At 38.6% G+C, this 20,885-nt stretch overlaps 1 protein-coding gene across 1 annotated transcript in view; it reads right to left on the reverse strand.

The window, feature by feature from the left end:
- The window catches only part of AMPH (amphiphysin), a 247,462-nt gene that overhangs the window by 50,129 nt on the left and 176,448 nt on the right, over positions 1 to 20,885 (reverse strand). Inside the window, exon 12 of the mRNA XM_032874940.1 lies at positions 529 to 645. Coding sequence (XP_032730831.1) covers positions 529 to 645 — 117 coding nt within the window. The remainder of the gene's footprint in view (positions 1 to 528; positions 646 to 20,885) is intronic.

The following is a 20,885-nucleotide window of genomic DNA, read 5'->3' on the forward strand; positions in this document are numbered from 1 at the left end:
TGTGGAGGAGGACAACGTCATCGAGTTCAAAACTACCAAGACTGGAAAGCATTTCTGTTGGGGCATAATTTCAATGTTATTTCTAACATGCTTTAGTCTACAAAACGTGAGGAAGAAAGTGGAGAAAACAGTAAGATTAAGCCCAGAGCCAAAAGAGCTTCATTTAGAGAAGCCAGAAAATGTACCATTCAAAGCTGTACACTCTGAGGGCAAACTAATACTGACAATAATACTGGCAATATTACTGACAGTAATACTGACAATTACTTGCAGATGGAGGATTCCTGGGCAAACTGGAATGCATGGCTATCCCAGCTCTATGTACAGAGAGAGCTAATTGTGGGGGGAGCTTTGGAATGAAGGTCCTTTTTCTACCCTTCCTTCCCACTGGGTGATGTTTGTCAACTCCAAAGAAAAGTAAATAGTCACTTGCAATGGACGGGGTTCCTGGACAGGCATCAGCTGCCCTACAGAGCTTATTCAAGTTTATGATATGGCACCCCCAACACAAGAACTGCCACTGGATACCTGCGACATGGGGGAATGGGTCACTCCAGCAGAACCTGGAGGGGCCACCTCAGGCTTGAAAGGGTCGAAGTCCAGATCCAACAATGTCTCCTCTTTCTTCACCTCAGGGACTTCATTCTGTTAAAATGAAACAAAAAATAGTGTGAGACTTTGTGATATAATCCATGTATGATCCTCAACACCACCGAATATCCCCAAAGCAGGCTCTGGTAGTTTCCAGAGTTAACTTCCTTTCATGAGCATAGGGAGGTGGCTCACCCATAAGCTCCCAGAGTTACCAGGAAATGTGATGAAGGGGGAAATAATCAACTCTGGACAGCTATAATCTAAGACACCCAGGAACATGACCTGGCTTTTAATTCCTCTCCTTGTCCTGGGGCGCCTGGTTGGCTCAGTGGGTTAAAGCCTCTGCTTTCGGCTCAGGTCATGATCCCAGGGTTCTGGGATTGAGGCCCGCATCGGGCTCTCTGCTCAGCAGGGAGCCTGCTTCCTCCTCTCTCTCTCTCTCTCTCTCTGCCTGCCTCTCTGCCTACTTGTGATCTCTGTCAAATAAATAAAATAAAAATTAAAAAAAAAATCTTCTCCTTGTCCTGGTCTGAATCCAGCCAATGAAGAGAATGTCTGAGAGGTATATCCTGATGCCACCAGTATCCAAGGACTCCCCTTTGCTAGTTCAGAAATGTCCAATCAAGAATTACAGATGATCAGATGGCTTGGATCCATTCCTGTAGCCCACGCCATAATATCCCCTGTGAAGTTAGTATGTAAAAAGGAAGGGACACCGTCTATTGTGACTACATCCACCTGCCTCATGCCCTTGGAGGGACCCTGTCCCTTGATCTAATTATTGTATGATCATTCTTCATCCATAATGCTGTTGGTCTCCATTGTGTATCTGAGGGAGGGAGGGCGAAAGGGAAGACATGGGGAAACAACCATGTCTCCCAACAGCCGCTGGAAAATAACATTCCTGGTTTAGAAAGAGGTAAAATAAATAAGACCTAGGATAAGAGTCCTGCTATGATAATAGCAAAACATTTATAATATTGAACATTAATATTTGTTCACTTATCATGATATTAAAAAATAACAAGGGCTTTGAAGTTAGCCTAACCCTGGCTCAGGTTCATACTAAGGGTCAGAGCTGAAATAAAGTCTCCATAAACTACCACGGTGAATAGAACTGGGTCAGTTTTCACAGAATCAAGTTACATGTGTTTAATATTTGATATAAGCTTCAATTTTGACCATCTTTTACCTAGTAATTGAAAGGTCACAATCATGAATAAAGGACATATAAGAATAGGGATGTTCAGAGGCACCTGGTGGCTCAGTCGGTTAAACGTCTGCCTTTGGCTAAGGTCATGATCTCAAGGTCCCGGGATGGAGTCCCCACATCAGGTTCCCTGCTCAGTGGGGGGGCCTGCTTCTCCTTCTCCCTCTCTCCCTTACTCTCTCAAATAAATAAATAAAATCTTAAAAAAAAAAAAAAAGAATAAGGATGTTCAGAGAAAGATCTTATTTATTTGTTTGTTTTTTTATTTTCTTTGAGAGAGAGCAAGAGTGCACACACATGAACAGGTTGAGAGGCAGAGGGAGAAGGGAGAGAACCCCAAGCAGACTACACACTGAGTGAGAAGCCCCACACAGGGCTCAATCTCATGATGCTTCTATCATGATCTCAGCCTAAATTAAGTGTAATTAATATTGATCATAGACATAAAATTTAAGACTATATGTAAAACTTTGAGATATAAAAGATAATATTTTTTTAGTATCCATACTCACTGGAGTAGGAAATCTGTTTCGATATCATGCTACAGGTTTTGAGCTATCTATTTTGCAGCGTCATTATTCTTAAACACTTTTAAAATTTCACAAGGATAATGCTATTCTGAGATCCCTGTTCTTTAATAATTATAATCACAAAACTATCAACAGATTCCTTTGGCCCCTATTCAAATCTGCATCAGTTCTGTTTTTCACCAACATTTATATTGATACAAATTATATTTTTTGTGAAATTCTGTGAACACCTGTATTCATTCTGAATGTGCTAGACACTGTTCTGAGAACTCAATAAATATAAATATAAATATCAGGTTAGGGCACTTTGCTGCCATCTAATGATAACAACCCCATAACACTGTTATTGCCTTCAAAGAATTACCTTCCTAAAGTCCTCAAATGTATTCATTTCACTTTCATCATCTGATCCTTACAAAATTCTGGGGTAGTGGCATCATTTCTCTATCTGGGGATGAGGACAATGGGCTAAATGAGCTTAGCTACTGTCCTGGTTCCCTCAGCTGCAGTGCAGCTGAGACAGGACTGAAACAGCTGGATGCCTTTGACTCTGATGCTATTCCAGACTGCTACTAAGACCTGGTTCCCCATCTCTCAAACAGGCACCCTGAGACCTGCAGAGGAATTCCTGACAGTCTGTAAATGCTTCATAAAATGTTAACCCCTCCAAATATGTCCATTAATCCTCCGTGAGCATAATGGACCCCCCTTAGGAACTTCAGATGGGAATTTAGACATCAGGGATGAAAAGACTATACGGAGCTATGCTTAGACTTTGCAATGGATCTGGGTTTACACACAGTTTTGCCACTTGCTAGCTGTGTCTCTCTGGGCAATTAGTTCAGTTTCTTTTCTTTTCTTCTTTTTTTTTAATATTTTGTTTATTTATTTCAGAGAAGAGAGAGAGAGAGAGAGCAAGTAGGGGAGAAGGACAGAGAGAGAAGCAGGCTCCTGGTTAAGCAGGAAGCCTGATGCGGGACTCGATCCCAGGACTCTGGGATCATGACCTGAGCCAAAGGCAGATGCTTAATTGACTGAGCCACCCAGGTGCCCCTAGTTCACCTTCTTTGAGCCTCCATTCCTTCATGCATAAAATGTGAGTGATACAACCTAGTAAGAGTACCCTGAGTAGTAAAGACAATGAATCCACTGTATATACTATATAGGAGATACTCTAAATGGAAATGGAAGCTACACGGTTATTAATTATATTGGTAATGAAGTGTGTCTGTGTAAAACCACTGTCTTCAACTATCCGTAATACCCGTGTGGCTGCCTTCAAAATGTGCTGTTGGCATCTTCAAACTCAAATTCTATTTGGTTTTGCACCCTGAATTGTTGAGTGTTACCCTTAAGGCATTCATATCAAAGAGTAGTTGGATAGAACTACAAAAAGAACAAAAATGGAGTTGCCTGGTGATGTAATATTCCCTTATAAAATGACAAATCTGTCATTACATGTTGAATCACAGTGACATGTAATTTCACTTAACATTATAAAAGAAAACTAATCTCTCATTCCTTCTACCTGTGTTGCCATTAGAATAGATCTGATATGGTCCCAACATTCTTAAGCTCTTGTAAGCTAGAGCTTAAGTACTGTCTTACCATTAAAAGTCTAGAAGAGGTAAGGGCACCTGGGTGACTCAGGCTGTTGGGCATCTGCCTTTGTCTTGGGTCATGAACCCAGGATCCTAGGATCGAGTCCCATGTTCAGCTCCTTGCACAGTGGGGCATCTGCTTCTTGCTCTCCCTCTGCCTCTTGCTCACCCTGCTTGTACTCTGTATCTCTTTGTGTCAAATAAATAAATAAAATCTTAAAAAAAAAAATTCTAGAAGAGGTGACCTAGAATGTGCTCTTAAGAAAGAAGACTAGATGTATAAATGAAAGGGGGAAAATATCCAATGGGAAAATCCTACCAATTATAATAATCTTCTATACTATATTTCATGAAGTGTCTTCCACTAGGAACACCTAAGCTTACATCTGAAATACTGAACTTCTTCCAGTACAGGTATATCATTTGACCATAATCTTTATGCCTACTTGCCATGGCCTCCTAATGGATGGCATTTACTTCCTTATCCCTTGCCTTGGGCATGACCATCTGTCATTCTTCAGCCAATGGTTGTTAGTAAGTGTCATTCAAGCAAAGGCTTGAAATAGGCTTGCATGGTTGACTTGCTTTTTTGTAATCCTGCCACTCACCATGAAGAGCAAAAGCTTTGGGGCAACCACTGGTCAAGGAACGTGGGAGACACAGGGAGTGCACCTGGGCACAACATGACTACCTTTCTCAAAACTCATGTTAAAGAGAAATTCTTAAAATTGGCCAGAGGAAAAAAATTTATTACTTCACAGAGGAAAAGACTAAGAATAATAGCAGATTTATCACCAAGAATAATGTAAACAAAAAGATGGTGAGGCAATATCTTTAAAGTACTGAGAGAAAGAAACTTAGAATTCTGTGCCCCTTGCAAATATTTTTGAAAACAAAAATGAGATGACTATTTGTTCATACATAAAAAAGAAAGAATTCACTGCCATCAGATCCATACTACAACTAACGTGAAGGACATTATTCAGCCACAATAAATGATACTAGATGGAAATATGGATCTATACAAGGAAATGACAAGCGCCAAAGCAATGAGAAATAGTAACTATGTAGGTAAGAATATATGACTTTAGTTATTATTTAAATCTCCTTAAAAGATAATTGATTGCTTAAACAAAGATAACAAAGGAACATGGCAACACCCATGAAACCAGTCAGAGATGTAAGATTACACACATTTGGATCTCTATGGGGGCAGAGGACCATCAGTCAAGGGAGTGCACCTTGCCCAGATAGTGGTTGATATTTTCAGCTGTACATCTCCTCAACCACAATTCAACAGAATGATGAAGAGGAACCCCCAACAAAGAAAGAACCAGAGACAATGGCCTCTCCAGCAGATCTAGTGGATATGGATCCACGCAATATGTCAGAGATACACTTCAGGGTAGACCATAGTCAGGCTGGAGACACTATGAATGGCAACATAGATGAAGGGAAGAAGTGAGAGCATATCTGACAGAAATTAAAAATGCTATCAATGAGATACAATCTAATCCAGATACTCTAACAGGTAGGATAAATGAAGCAGAAGAACGAATTAGCAATCTAGAAAAGATCTAGATCACTAATAGAAAAGAAGGAGCAGGAGGAGGCCTGAAACAAACAGCTTAAAATCCATGAAAACAGAATTAGAGAAATAAATGACACCATGAAACATTCCAATGTCAGAATTATTGGGATCCCTAAGTGGGGGTGAAAGGAGAGAGAAAGGACTAGAAGATATATTTGACCAAATTATAGCTGAGAACTTCCCTAATCTGGGGAATGAAACAAGTAATTGTGTCTTAGAGGCAAAGAGGACACCCCCCTAAGATCAATGAGGGCAGATCAACCCCCAGTCAAGTAATAGTAAAACACGTAAGTCTTAGAACCAAGGAAACTATTTTAAGGGCAGTTAGGGGGAAGAGACTCCTTATGTACAAAGGGAGGAATATCAGAATAATGTCAGACCTGTCCACAGAGACCTGGCAAGCCAGAAAGGGCTGACAAAACATATTCAGGGTATTAAATGAGAAGAATATGCAGCTAAGAATTCTTTATCCAGCAAGGCTGTCATTCAGAAGAGATGTGGAGATAAGCTTCCAGGACTGGAAGAGACTAAAAAAATATGTGACCACTAACTAGGCCGGCCCTGCAAGAAATATTGTGGGGGGAGGTGTTCTATAAAAGGAGAAAGACCCCAAGAGTGATAAAGAACAGAGATATACAGAGACAATCCATAGAAACAAGGACATCACAGGCAACATAATGACAATAAAATCTTATCTGTCAATAATTACTCTCAATATGAATGGCCTAAATGCTGCCATAAAACAGCACAGGGTTGCAGACTGGATAAAAACACAGGACTCATCTATATATGCTGTCTACAAGAGACTCATTTTGAACCTAAAGATACATCTAGACTGAAAGTGAAGGGATGGAGAACTGTGTTTCATGCCAACGGACCTCAAAAGAAAGCTGGTGTAGCAATTCTCATATCAGACAGATAACATTTTAAGCTAAAGATTGTAGTTGTATCTCTATACAGAAGGATACCATATCATTCTTAAAGGGTCTACCCAACAAGAAGATCTAACAATTGTAAATATCTATGCCCCCAACATGGGAGCAGCCAACAACATAAGACAACTGTTAATCAAAATAGACATATTGATAATAATACATTAATTGCAAGAAACCTTAACACTCCATTCTCAGCAATAGACAGATCAACTAAGCAGAAAACCAACAAAGAAATGGAGCTTTGAATGACACTTTGCACTGGATGGATTTCATAGATATATACAGAACATTCTACCCTAAAGCAACATGCATGGTTCCATGCATGGTTGAGAAGAATGCATGGAACTTTCTCTAAAATAGATCGCAAACTGGGTCACAAATCATGTCTCAACTGGTACCAAAAGATTCAGATAGTCCCTGCATATTCTCAGACCACAATGCTATGAAACTGGAACTCAATCACAAGAAAAAGTTGGAAGAAATACAAACTCTTGGAAGCTAAAGACCATCCTGCTCAAGAATGTGCCAGTAAAGGGGCGCCTAGGTGGCTCAGTGAATTAAAGCCTCTGCCTTCGGCTCTGGTCATGACCCTAGGGTCCTGGGATCAAGGCCCACATCGGGCTTTCTGCTCAGCGGGGAGCCTGCTTCCTCCTCTATCTCTGCCTACTTGTGATCTCTGTCTGTCAAATAAATAAATAAAATCTAAAAAAAAAAAAAAAAAGAATATTCCAGTAAATCAGAAAATAAAAGAAGAACATAATCAATTCATGGAAACAAATGAGAACAAAGACACATCACTGCAAAACCTATGGAATATGGCAAAGATGGTCCTAAGGGGGAAATACATAGCCACCCATGACTCACTCAAAAAAAAAAAAAAAAAAGAAAGAAAGAAAGAAAGAAAGAAAAAGAAAAATCCTGAATATACAAACTCTCTTCACCTATTTAAAGAGCTGGAGAATCAAAAATAAATTAAGCCTACCCCATGCACAAGAAGGGAAATAATTAAGATTAGAGCAGAAATCAATGAATTAGAAACCCTCAGAGATATAGTAGAACACATCAACAAAACTAGAAGCTGGTTCTTTGAAAGACTCAATAAGATCAATAAACCACTGGCCAGATTAATCCAAAAGAAAAGAGAAGGGACCAAAATTAATAAAATTATGAATGAAAGGGGTGAGACCATGACTAACATCAAGGAAATAGAAACAATCATCAGAAATTATTATCAACAGCTATATGCCAATGAGTTAAGCAATCTAGATGAAATGGATGCATTCCTGGTAACCCATAAACTTCCAAGACTGAAACAGAAAGAAATTGACAACCTGAATAGACCAATAACTAGTAATGAGATTAGAGCAGTGATCAAAAAACTCCCAAAAAACAAGAGTCCAGGGCCTGATGGATTCCCTGGGGAATTCTACAAAACATTCAAAGAAGAAATCATTTTAATTCTCCTGAAGCTGTTTCAAAAAAATAGAAACAGAAGGAAAAACTCCAGACTCTTTTCATAAGGCCAGCATTACCCTTGATCTCAAAACCAGTCAAGGACCCCCAAAAAAGGGAGAATTTCAGAACAATATCCCTGATGAATATGATGCCAAAATTCTCAACAAGATCCTAGCTAATAGGATCCAACAGTACCTGAAAAGGATTATCCACTGTGACCAGGTTGGATTTATCCCTAGAATACAAGTGTGGCTAAACATTCACAAATCAATGTGATAGGACACATAAATAAGGGAAGAGAGAAGAACCACGTTAACCTCTCAACTGATGCAGAAAAAGCATTTGACAAAAACAACCATCTATTCCTGATTAAAACTCTTCAAGAGTATAAGGATAGAGGGAATATTCTTCAATTCCATAAAATCCATCTATGAAAACCCCACACCAAATAACATTCTCCATGGGGGAAACCAAGAGCTCTCTCACTGAGATCAGGAACACAACAAAAATGCCCACTCCTGCCACTATTGCCACCTAGCAACAGCAATCAGACAACAAAAAGAAATAAAAAGTATTCAAATTGGCAAAGAGGTCAAACTCTCTTCGCAGATGATGTCATATTATATGTGGAAAACCCAAAAGTCTCCATTTCCAAATTATTAGAACTCATACAGCAATTCAATAATTTGGCAGGATACAAAATCAATGCACAGAAATCAGTTGCTTTCTTAGACACTAACAATGAAACTGTAGAAAGAGACATTGGAGAATCGATTCCATTTACATTAGCACCAAGAATCATAAGATACCTTGGAATAAACCTAACCAAAGAGGTAAAGGTTCTATACTCTAGGAACTACAAAACGCTCATGAAAGAAATTGAAGAAGACACAAAAAGATGGAAAAACATCCCACGTTCATGGATCAGAATAAACATTGTTAAAATGTCTGTGCTGCCCAGAGCAATCTATAATTTCAATGCCATCCCATCAAAATACCAAGGCATTTTTCAAAGTGCCAGAACAAACAATTCTAAATTTTGTATGGAGCAATAAAGACCCCAAATCACCAAGGAAATGTTGAAAAAGAAAACAAAGCTGGGGACATCAAACTGCCTGATTTTAAGCTATATTACAAAGCCGTGACCACCAAGAAATCATGGTACTGGCACAAAAACAGATACATAGACTAATGGAACAGAATAGAGAGCCAAGATATGAATTCTCAACTCTGTGGTCAACTAATCTTTGACAAAGCAGGAAAAAATATCTGGTGGAAAAAAGTCTCTTCAGTAATGGTGTTGGGAAAATTGGACAGCTATATACAGAAGAATGAATCTCTTACACCATCCACAAAGATAAAGTCTAAATGGATGAAAGACATTAATGTGAGACAGGAAACCATCAAAATCCTAGAGGAGAACAAAGGCAGTAACCTCTTTGACATCAGCCACAGCAACTTCTTTCAAGACACATCTCCAAAGGCAAAAGGAAACAAAAGTGAAAATGAACTTTTGGGACTTCATCAAGATAAAAAGCTTCAGCACAGCAAAGGAAAATCAAAAAAAAACAAAGAGGGAACCCACAGAATGGGAGGAGATATCTGCAAATGACAGTATAGACAAAGAGCTGATACCCAAGATCTATAAAGAACTTCTTAAACTCAACACCCAAAAAACAGATAATTATGTCAGAAAATGGGCTGAAGACATAAGCAGACATACCAATAGACATTCCAAAGAAGACATACAAATGGCTAACAGACACATGAAAAAAATGTTCATCATCATTAGCCATCAGGGAAAGTCAAATCAAAACCACATTGAGATACCACCTTACACCAGTTAGAATGGCCAGAATCAACAGGACAGGAAACAACAAGTGTTGGAGAGGAAGTGGAGAAGGGGGAACCCTCTTACACTGTTGGTGGGAATGCAAATTGGTACAGCCACTTTGGAAAGCAGTGCGGAGGTTCCTCAAAAAATGAAAAACAGAGATACCCTATGACCCTGCAATTACACTAATGGGTATTGACCTCAGAGATACAGATGTAGTGAAAAGAAGGGCCATCTGTACCCCAAAGTTCGTTGCAGCAATGTCCACAATAGCCAAACTGTGGAAAGAGCCAAGACGCCCTTCAACAGATGAATGGATAAAGAAGATGTGGTCCATACACACAATGGAATATTACTCAGCCATCAGAAAGGATGAATACCTAACATCTGCAACGACATGGATGGGACTTGAGGAGATTATGTTAAGTGAAATAAGTCAAACAAAGAAAGTCAATTATCATATAGTTTCACTTATTTATGAAACATAAGGAATAGCATGGAGGGCATTAGAAGCAGGAACAAATAAATGAAGGGAGAGAAATCAGAGTGGGAGATGAACCATGAAAGACTATGGCGTCCAGGAAACAAAACTGAGGCTTTTAAATGGGAGGGGGTGGGGGATGGGTGAGCCTGGTGATGGGTCTTAAGGAGAGCACGGATTGCATGGAGCACTGGGTGTTATACGCAAACAATGAATCATGAAATACTACATCAAAAATAAATGATGTACTGTATGGTGACTAATATAATGCAATTTAAAAATAAGCAACATTAAGTTATTTTTACATTAAAAAGTAAAATCTAGGGGGAAAAAAGTAAAATCTATAACAAAAATAGTAGAAAAATCAGAAGGGGGGAAATGTACATATATTACTGTGAATTTTCTTATATTACACCTGAAATACTATACCTGAAATGGTGTCCTACTATTTGAAGGTAGATTGTAATAAATTAAAACATGTACTTCAAGCTGTGGAGCAACTACTAAAATAAGAAAACAAGTTATAGCTAATAAAATAAAAGAGAGTAATAAAAATAATCAATTAATTTAAAAGAAAGCAGCAAAAGGAGGAAAGAGGCTAAAATAGATGGCATGATAGAAAACAAATATCGAAGTGCTAGGTTTAATCTTCACCATGTGAATAACTACCTTGAATGAAACTGGTCTAAATAATATAATGAAAAGCAGAGGTTATTAGATTGGACTAAGAAAGCAAGACTCAATAGATACTGCCTCTTAAGAACTGATTTCAAATACAGAGACACAAATAGGTTAAAAGTAAGAGGATGAAGAAAGATATAATATACCAGTCTGACCAAAAGACAGCCCAAATAGTTATACTAATGTCAAGAAAAGTAGATTTCAAATCAGAGAATATTATTAGGGATAAAGAAGTTCATTTCCTAATACAAAAAGACATTAATTCTAAATATTTATGCATTCAATCATAGAGCATGAAGATACATGAGGAACCAAGAAAACAGCAAAAGGGAATTTCAAAAATGCACAATATTGTAGGGGAGATTTCACTAGACCTTCAACAAAGTTATAGAAGATACAGAAAACACCAAGACCCAGTCTGACCTCATTTACAAAACATTCCATTATAATAGCAGAATACACATTCTTCTCAAGCGCCTGCAGAACATGGAACATAATAGACACTATTCTGGAACAATGAACAGGTCTCAATAAACTTAAAAACATTCAAGTCACACAAAGTATGCTCTCTGACAACAGTGGAATTAAGTTTGCAATCAGTAAGAGAATTATCTCTGGAATTGACAAAATTACAAAAATAACCTGATAAAAGAAACCAAAAGAAGAAATCAAAGTGGAAATTAGAAATTATCTTGAATTGAATGAGAATAAAGACAACACACCAAAATTTGTGAGATGCTGCTAAAACAGTATTTAGGGGAAATTTATAGCACTAAATCCCTATATAAGAAAAGAAGGAAGGTCTCAAATCAGTAACTTCAGCTTCTACCTTGCAAACTAGGGTGAAATACACACAGCAAATAAAATTCTAAATAGAAATGGGGAAAATTATGCAAATCAGAGTGAAAATGAATAAAATAGAAAATGAGAGTGAGAGAGAGAATATCAATAAAACCAAAAGGAAGTTTCCCTGAGAGGACTGATAAAACTGATAAACCTCTAGCCAGGCTGATCAAGGGGGGAAAAAAAGAGAGGACACAAATTAGCTATATCAGGAATGAGAGAGGGAGCATCACCACAGATATTAAAAAAGAAAAATAAGGAAGTATTTATTATAAATCACTTCGTTCTAATACATTTAGCAATTTATTTTTTTTTTAATTTTTTTTATTTATTTATTTGACAGACAGATCACAAGTAGGCGGAGAGGCAGGCAGAGAGAGAGAGGAGGAAGCAGGCTCCCTGCAGAGCAGAGAGCTCGATGCAGGACTCGATCCCAGGACCCTGAGATCATGACCTGAGCTGAAGGCAGAGGCTTAACCCACTGAGCCACCCAGGCGCCCTACATTTAGCAATTTAGATGAGAGGGGCAAATTTCTTGAGAAATACAAACTTACACATATAGAGAAGCCAAATCACTATGTTGTACACCTGAAACTTATGTAACATTGTGTGCCAACTATACTCAAATAAAAAAATTTTTTTAAGAGAGAAACAAAACAAAACGAAAACCCCTCAGGCACAGATGGCTCCTCTAGTGAATTCTACCAAAGAATTAGGGAAGGAAAAAAATACCAATTCTACACAACTGGAGAGGAGTGAATATTTCCCAGTTCATTCTATTTGGAAAGAAGTACTCTGGTACTAAAATCAGAAAATGACATTATTAAAAACGACACCCTATGGACTGATGTTCTTCATCAACACAAATGCAAAAATGCTAGAGAAAGATTTAACAAACTGAATGAAAATATATATAAAAATGAATTGTATCATGACAACTGGTATTTATCTCAGGAATGCATGATTAACTTAACACATGAAAACTAACGAATGTAATTCATCATATTAAAAAACTAAAAAAAAAAAGCTCATATCATCTTGATAGATGCAGAAAAAGTATTTGAAAAAATCCACATTCATGCCTGTTCAAACTCTCAACAAAGTAGGGAAAAAAGGCAAATTCCTCAACCTGATAAGAGTATCTATGAAAACCGACAGCTACCACCATGTTTAATAATGAAACACTGGATGCTTTTCCCCTAATATCAAGACAAGATGGCTGCCTCACCATTTCTATTCAATAATACACTGGCAGCGCTAGACAGTGAAGTTAAAATAAGCAGAAAAAAGAAATAAAAGGCATCCAGAATAAAAAGAAAAAGTAAAACCATCTTTATTCACAGAAGATATGATCGCTTATACAAGAAAATCCATGGAAATCTATAAAAAAAAAGCTACACACAAACTAATATAGAGGTTAAACAAGGTTGCAGGATATAGCATTAATACACAAAAATCAGTTGTATTTATATGTAACGGTATGAACAAGCAGAAACTGAAATTTTAAAAATATGACTTACAATAGCACTAAAAATATGAAATACTTAGAGATAAACCCAACCAAAGATGAGAAATACCTGTATACAGAATACTATAAAGCACAGCAAAGATAAATCAGAGATGCCCTTAGTAAAGGGAGAGCTATACTGGGTTTATGGGTCACGTAATACAGTATTATTAAGATGTCAGTGCTCCCAAAACTGATCTTCAGATTCAGTGCAAAATACCAACCAGTATCTGTACTGGGTTGAATACTGTGCCCCATGCCCCCCATGCCCCCCAAACTCATGATCCCAAGGAACCTGTGAATGTGATGTTATTTGACAAAAGAACCTTTGCAGATGCAATGAAATTAAGACAGTCATACTGAATTAGGATGGGCCTTAATGCAATGACCAGTGAGCTTATGAGAACAGAGAAATTAGGATACACAGACACAAGGAGAATGCCATGTGAGGATACAGAGCACAGACCACACAGACACATAGGGAAAATGCAGTGTGATGACCGAGGCAGAGATTGGAATAATGTTCTAGGTGCCTTGGAACACCAAGGACTGCCAGCAACCACCAGGAAAGAGAGGCAAGAAAAGATCCACCCAGACCTTCAGAAGAAGCACGGTCATGCTAATCTCAGACTTGATCATGACCTTGACTGCGGAGGTCTAGCCTCCAGAACTGTGAGACAATAAATGTGTGTTGGTATAGGCCACCCAGTTCATGGTTCTTTGTTAAAACAGTCCTAGGAATCTAATAAATTATCCCAGAAGGTGTTTTTGTAGAAATTTACATATCGATTCTAAAATTCATATGGAAATTCAAAGGATCTAGAATAGCCAAAACAACTCTGAAAAAGAATAACAAAGTTGAAGGACTAATCTTATCTGATTTCAAGACAGCTTTACATAAAGTGGCAGTAATCAAGATAATATGGTACTGACATAAAAGATAGGCAAATGGATCAATGGAAAAACCATTAAGTTTAGAAACAGAACCACACACATATGGATAACTAATATTCCACAAAGGTATAAAGGCAATTTAGTAGAATAAGGATAGACTTTCCAACAATCACACATCATTTGTGAAGAAATAAACTTCAACCCATACTTTAAACCATATTAAAAAATTAACTCAAAATCAGTCACAGACCCGAACTGTAACACCTTATGCCATAAAACTTCTAGAAGAGAACACAGGAGACAATCTTTGTGACCCTGGTTAGACAAAGATTTTTTTAGATAAGACATGAAATGTCTAATTCTGGAAAAAGAAATACATGGACTCCACCAAAATAAAAACATTCTACTCTTCAAAAACTCTCTTCAAAATCCTGATAGATGTAGAAAAAGTATTTGAAAACGACAAGACAATTTGAATGACAAGGTAAGTCACATACTGGGAGTAAATATTTGTAAATCCTATATCTGATAAAAGACTTGCATCCAGAATATTTAAGGGATTCTCAAAACTCAATCAAAGAAATAAATACAACAGCAGAAGTTTTTCACAGACACCAGTGATGACACACTGGTGTCAGAATGTCCTCTGGACTTATCCATAATGTCACAAATGGCAGGACTCACTTTTTTAAGGCTGAATATTCCACTGTGTATATACACATTTTCTTTACTCATTCATCCACTGACGGACACTTAGGTTGTTTCTATGTATTGTCCCTCATGAATAATGCTGCAGTGACCATTTGTGATTTCATTTCCTTTAGAGAAGTACCCAGAAGTGGGATTGTTGGATCATCAAGTAGTTCTATTTTTAATTTTTTGAGGAAACTCCATACTGTTTTCCGTAGTAGTTCTACCAATTTCCATTCCCATCAACAGTGTATAAACAGAAATTGCAACCAACACTTGCAATTTCTTGTCTTTTTGGTGATAGCCATTCTAACAGGTTTGAGGTGAGAGTTCATTGTGATTCTGATTTATGTTTCTCAGTGGTTAGTGGTGCTGAGCACCTTTTCATATGCCTATTAGCAACCTGTATGGCTTCTGTGGAGAAATGTCTATTTGGGTCCCTTATCCATTTTTAAATCCAAATATTTTATTTTTATTTTTATTTTATATTTTTGCTATTGCATTGTGTGAGTTCCTTATATATTTCAGATAGATGTTTGCAAATATTTTCTCCCATTCCTTAGGTTGCCTTTATAACTCTTGGTTGTTTCCTTGGTTGTGCAGAAGTTTTTATGCTACGTAAATTAAGCCAGACACAGAAAAACAAATGATCTCACTTACATGTGAAATCTAAAGTAGTAAAAATCATGGCAGTAGAGAGTAGAATCGTGGTTGCCAGGGTTTAAGAGGAAGGGAAAAAGGGAGATGTTGGTTAAGGGGTATAAAGTTTCAGTTAACCAAGTCCTAGAGATCTATAATATTCAGCATGGTGACTGTAAGTAAAAACAGTATATTACAGACTTGAAATTTGCCAAAAAATAGATACTGAGTTTTCTCACATCAAAAACAATAATTTTTTTAAAAAGGTATCTATTTGAAGAGATGGATATGTTAATTAGCTGGGTTGGGAGGATTATTTCACAATGTGTACATATATCAAAAAATAAAGCTGTATACCTTAAATATATACAATTTTTATTTGTCAACTAACTGTACCTCAGTTGAGCTGGGAAATAAAGAAGGTAAGCAGATGTCAAATGAGTACATGAAAAGATGCCTAACATCATTAACCATCAGGGAAGTCTAAACTAAATTGCAATGAAATAACACTATACACTTACCAGAACAGCTAAAATTTAAAAAACTAGCCATACCAAGTGATGGCAAGGATGTGGAGAATCTGAAATGCTTACGCAATGTGGATGGAAACACAAATGGTATAATCACTTAGAAGTGTGGCAGTTGAAAAGTTAAACTTATTCCTCCCGTATGATCTGGTACCCAAAGAAATAAAAGCATGTGTACACACAAACATTTGGATACAGATGTTCACAGTACCTTTATATATAATAGCCAAAACCTGGAAACAACCCAAATATCTGTCAATAGATGAAAAATCCCTCAAACCCTGATGTGTCCATAGAATGAGATAGTACTCAGCAAAGAGAAGAAATGAACTGCTGATACATGCTACAAAATGGATGAACCTCATGAGAACGATGCCGAGTAAAAGAAGCCAGACCAAAAAGGGTACATTCTGTACGATTCCATCTACACAAAATTCTAGGAAATGCAAATGAACATACAGGGACAGAAAGATGAGTGTCTGCCTAGAGAGCGCAATATGTGGAGAGGAACAGGGGCGATTACAGACACAAAGGAGCTTTGGGGGTGACAGGTATATTCATTATCTTGATCCTGGTGATGGTTTCATGGGTGTACACATATTTCAAAATTATCAAAATGTATACTTTAGGGGCACCTGTGTGGCTCAGTTGGTTAAGCATGACTCTTGATTTGGGCTCAGGTCACGATCTCAGGGTCTGAGATCAAGCCCTGCATCCGGCTCTAGGCTGGATGTGGAACCTGCTTAAGAGTCTCTTTCTCCTCTCCCTCTACCCCTGTGACAAAAAGTACATTCATAAGAGTGGGTTTTGCTGGAAAATATCACTACTCGTTTAAACTTTTTGCTTCTCTGTAATTGACTATTTTTTTGTGTTTACAAGGCATCCTTTATGGCATTATTCTTTTTTTTTTTTTAAGATTTTATTTATTTGATAGACAGAGATCACAAGTGGGCAGAGAGAGAGAGGGAAGCAGGCTCCCTGTTGAGCAGAGAGCCCGATGCAGAGCTTGATCTCAGGACCCTGAGACCATGACCCGAGCCGAAGGCAGAGGCTTAACCCACTGGGCCACCCAGGCACCCCTTTATGGCATTATTCTTATAAGCATATCAGGTAACAGAGATTTCAATTTACAGTAGAATGGTGGCTGCCTAGGTTTAAAAGGGAAAATAGGGAGCTGTTGGTTAAGTTGTAAGTAAAAACTTGACTGTAAGTAAAAATAGTGTATTACACACTTGAAATTTGCCCCCCCCAAAAAAGATACTAAGTGTTCTCACATCAAAAACAATAAGAGTCACACAACATTTAGAGTCTCCAAAATATCCCCAGGGTTGCATGCATGCAGACAGACAGACAGACACACACACACACACACACACACACACACAGATTTCTTAATGGTAACACAATATTTCAGTGATCCAGATGACAGTAAAGGCGAAGGTACTATTTCTTCCCAAGCGTTCTTAATTTTTTATTCTTATATTATTATATATTATATTTATAATAAATATAAAAATATATAAATATATATAATATATAAATATATAAATATAATATATAAATATAATAAATATTAAAAATAAATATATTTATTATTATAAATATTTTTTAAAAGATTTTATTTATTTATGTGAGAGAGAGACAGTGAGAGAGAGCATGAGAGAGGAAAAAGTCAGAGGGAGAAGCATCACTGGGAGCCCGATGCGGGGCTTGATCCCAGGACTCCGGGATCAAGACCTGAGCCGAAGGCAGTTGCTTAACCAACTCAGCCACCCAGGTGCCCCTCATTTATTAAACATATTTTGAGTACATTTACTTTATTCTAAATATTTTGCAGGACACTTATAACTTCCCAGTAAGACAGGGAGTTTAGATAAGGAAGCTGAAGACAGAAAGCTTAAATAAACTTTTTAGGAACAAGGCCCACTGGGAGTTATTTTTCATGTCACAGACATGTCTTTTATGGAAGGATCACAAAATAGCTTATAATTTATAACAGTGAGTAAAGTTTTAACATTTCATTTGCAATGCATGCAGTGGCCTAAGGGAACTTAACTTTATGACCGGAAGCCTGTGACAAGACCGCTACAGATGGGTACATCGCAGTTAATGTGAGCGACGGTAATAGCTCTAGTATACTGCCGAGGCTCGAGAGATTTAGATTTGAAATCACAGAATGGGACATCATTCAATCATTTCATGGGACATGGTCAAGTATTTGTTCTACAGCTAAAACACTAAAACAATACAATGAAGATCCATTTACCCATCACCTAGGCTTATCACAAATGTTACCACATTTGGTCTATGTGCCTACCTGTTTATATAATCCTGCAAATGTTTCCATGAGCTGACACACAGCAAACTAAACTTTCTAAGGAGCTGTTCCCCTAGGGGGGTTGGTTTGGAAACAAGGTGGTAGGTGGTACAGCCATCCTTAGTGTACTACCTCATGAGTTTGCTTGTTGGCCTTGCACACACTCTGAGTGAGTAAGAGGCTAACAACTGACAGCACTGAGAAGAGGGACCGAGGGGAGAGGGATAGGGCCTGTGCTTAAAGTGACATTCTGTGATGACCACTGGATGAAAAAAGACCCTCTTACCACCACATCTGGAATTTAGTATAATCGCTGATATATAACAACCCGAAAGACTTTGCTAATATTGAAAACCCGAAGACATTTCTACAGAACATGGATCCTGAACATTAAGGAGAGAAAGAGTTACGATGGATTTGTTCAATTTACTGGACATCTAATATCCACTATCTTCCAGGTGCTTAAGATGCTGGCAGGTGTGGTCTAAGGCTTCTGCTTTCCATGTCTGCCCTAGGAACACCACAGTGTTGCAGAAAGAGGACAGGTCTGCTCAACTTTAGAGTAGGGATAATGACCTGTAAATCACAGGAATGATGTCAAGACACAATGGAAGGACATTGTGCGCAGGACAGTTTCAGTCACGTGCTTCCCCATTGTGAGTTCCTTCCCTTCACCCCAACTCATTCTTCTGCGTCCCCTTCTCCCCTTCCTTTGCTGGCCTCTCTGCACCATCTAACCCCCACTCTCGACCCATACCATGAAACCATGTTCAACAACACAAAATCTCAAAAGAGCTTTATACCATGGGATGCTTTGTAAAGAGGCAGAATATAAAATGCAAAACGGGGGGAGTGCAAAAAGTCAAGGCATCCTTAGAGGTTCAGGAGTCTGAGAACCTTGGAAGGTTGTGAGGCCAACTTACACAATGGTTTAAGAATATTGTCAGGGCCCCAGAGGATAAATTCACTACTTGGTGCACAGCACTACTTGGCTGTGGCTGCTGCAGGAACCATGGTGCCGTGGGTGACCCACTGGGGCAACAGACCGACCAAACCGGGGCCTGAAATGCACTGTTTTCCTCGTCCAGTTGCCATATTACTAATTCTTTCTGTGTTACAAGAATGCTATCGTGTTTACTTTGAAAAAATATCAACCAAAAGAAGAGGCAGCTGGCCCAGAAATATAGCTATGGTTGAAAAGCAAAGCCAGGGCGGTATTCACAACCAGGTGACAGCTACCAGGAGGGGGGTGGTGCGCGCACGCAGGACTGCCTCTGTCTGGACTGACCAGACAAAAAAGACCCTTTTGTAAACTTATCAAGCAAGTTGAATATCTACTTCCGTGTGATTGGCTAGGAAAAATAGGATGATTTCATGAACTTAAGATGTGAGATGCAGCATTTGGCTGGAAAGCAGAGATGTAAGGGTATCAAAATTAATGGTGCTAACGTGACGCCCACAGCGACGGGACTGCACGGCTGTGCTATTGTCCTGCCTTCCCGCACAGCAGGCACTCCCAGCAAGAATGGCAAGATGGGCCTGGAGGAATGAGCTTAGATGGTCCAAAGATAATCCATCTGGGTTTGTAAAGAACGCTGTACCAAAGAGCAAAAACAAAAACAAAAAACAAAAAACAAAAAAAACAAAACAAAAACGCAGCATCGTTGTTGGGAAAGATTTAGGCAACTAGCTTGGGGATTGCCTGCTGTGAAAAAAAAAAAAAAATTCGAAAATGTGTAATGTCTTCTTCCTCTTGGCCAGTGAGAGGTAGATAGGCAAACAGGGACCCTACCCCAAGCCCTGCCCCTCTCAGGGGGGGCCTCACCCTTTTGAGCACCTTTCCTGATATCTAAGTCCTCTTCTGCTGGTGGCAGCTGTGGCTAGCAAGGCTATCCAATCAGGACACCCCAAGTCTGCACCAGGACCCACATGGGCCTGGCCCCCACCTTTCCTCTTGGAGCACTCTGAGAACCTGCTCTATATGGAGGAACTCTGGGGGTCACGCCCACCCGGTTGTCCTGGAATGTGGTAGCCAGGTTTGTTTCCAAAAGGGTGGCTGATGAGCAGACTGCTCCCACTGGCCAGCATGGCATTTCATGTTTGGAATCCCATGAGACTGACCGCCAGATTATTGCTGATACGTTCAAGTGACTCAAACTGGTTATATGGACAGAGCGCCTCCCCTCAACATTTGCTCAGAGCCATAGTCCCTATGGAAAGCCCTGGTGGGAAAAGAGAGTGAACATGAATGGAATTAAAGTCAGAAGAGAAAGGAGTCCAAAACTCTGAAGGAAAAAACAAACAACCTTGCATGTGTGTATACCTCTGTACATAAATCTATGATTGCCTTTTCTGTCTTGATCTGTTAAAATCCGACTTATATGCCATAAATTTGGTTTCTAGGGACATAATACCTTCTAAATCTTACTTCTTAAACGTGTCTCACCAAACGCCCATTTCCCTAGAACAAGTAGTACTTTGGGAAGAAAGGAAGACTGTTAGAGAAACTCTGATTTAAACAAGCAGGGCTTTTGTTGCAGAACTTCTCAGAGCCTT

The sequence above is a fragment of the Lontra canadensis genome, unplaced genomic scaffold (assembly GCF_010015895.1).
Source record: "Lontra canadensis isolate GAN:19392208 unplaced genomic scaffold, GSC_riverotter_1.0 scaffold54, whole genome shotgun sequence".
Taxonomy (NCBI): domain Eukaryota; kingdom Metazoa; phylum Chordata; class Mammalia; order Carnivora; family Mustelidae; genus Lontra; species Lontra canadensis.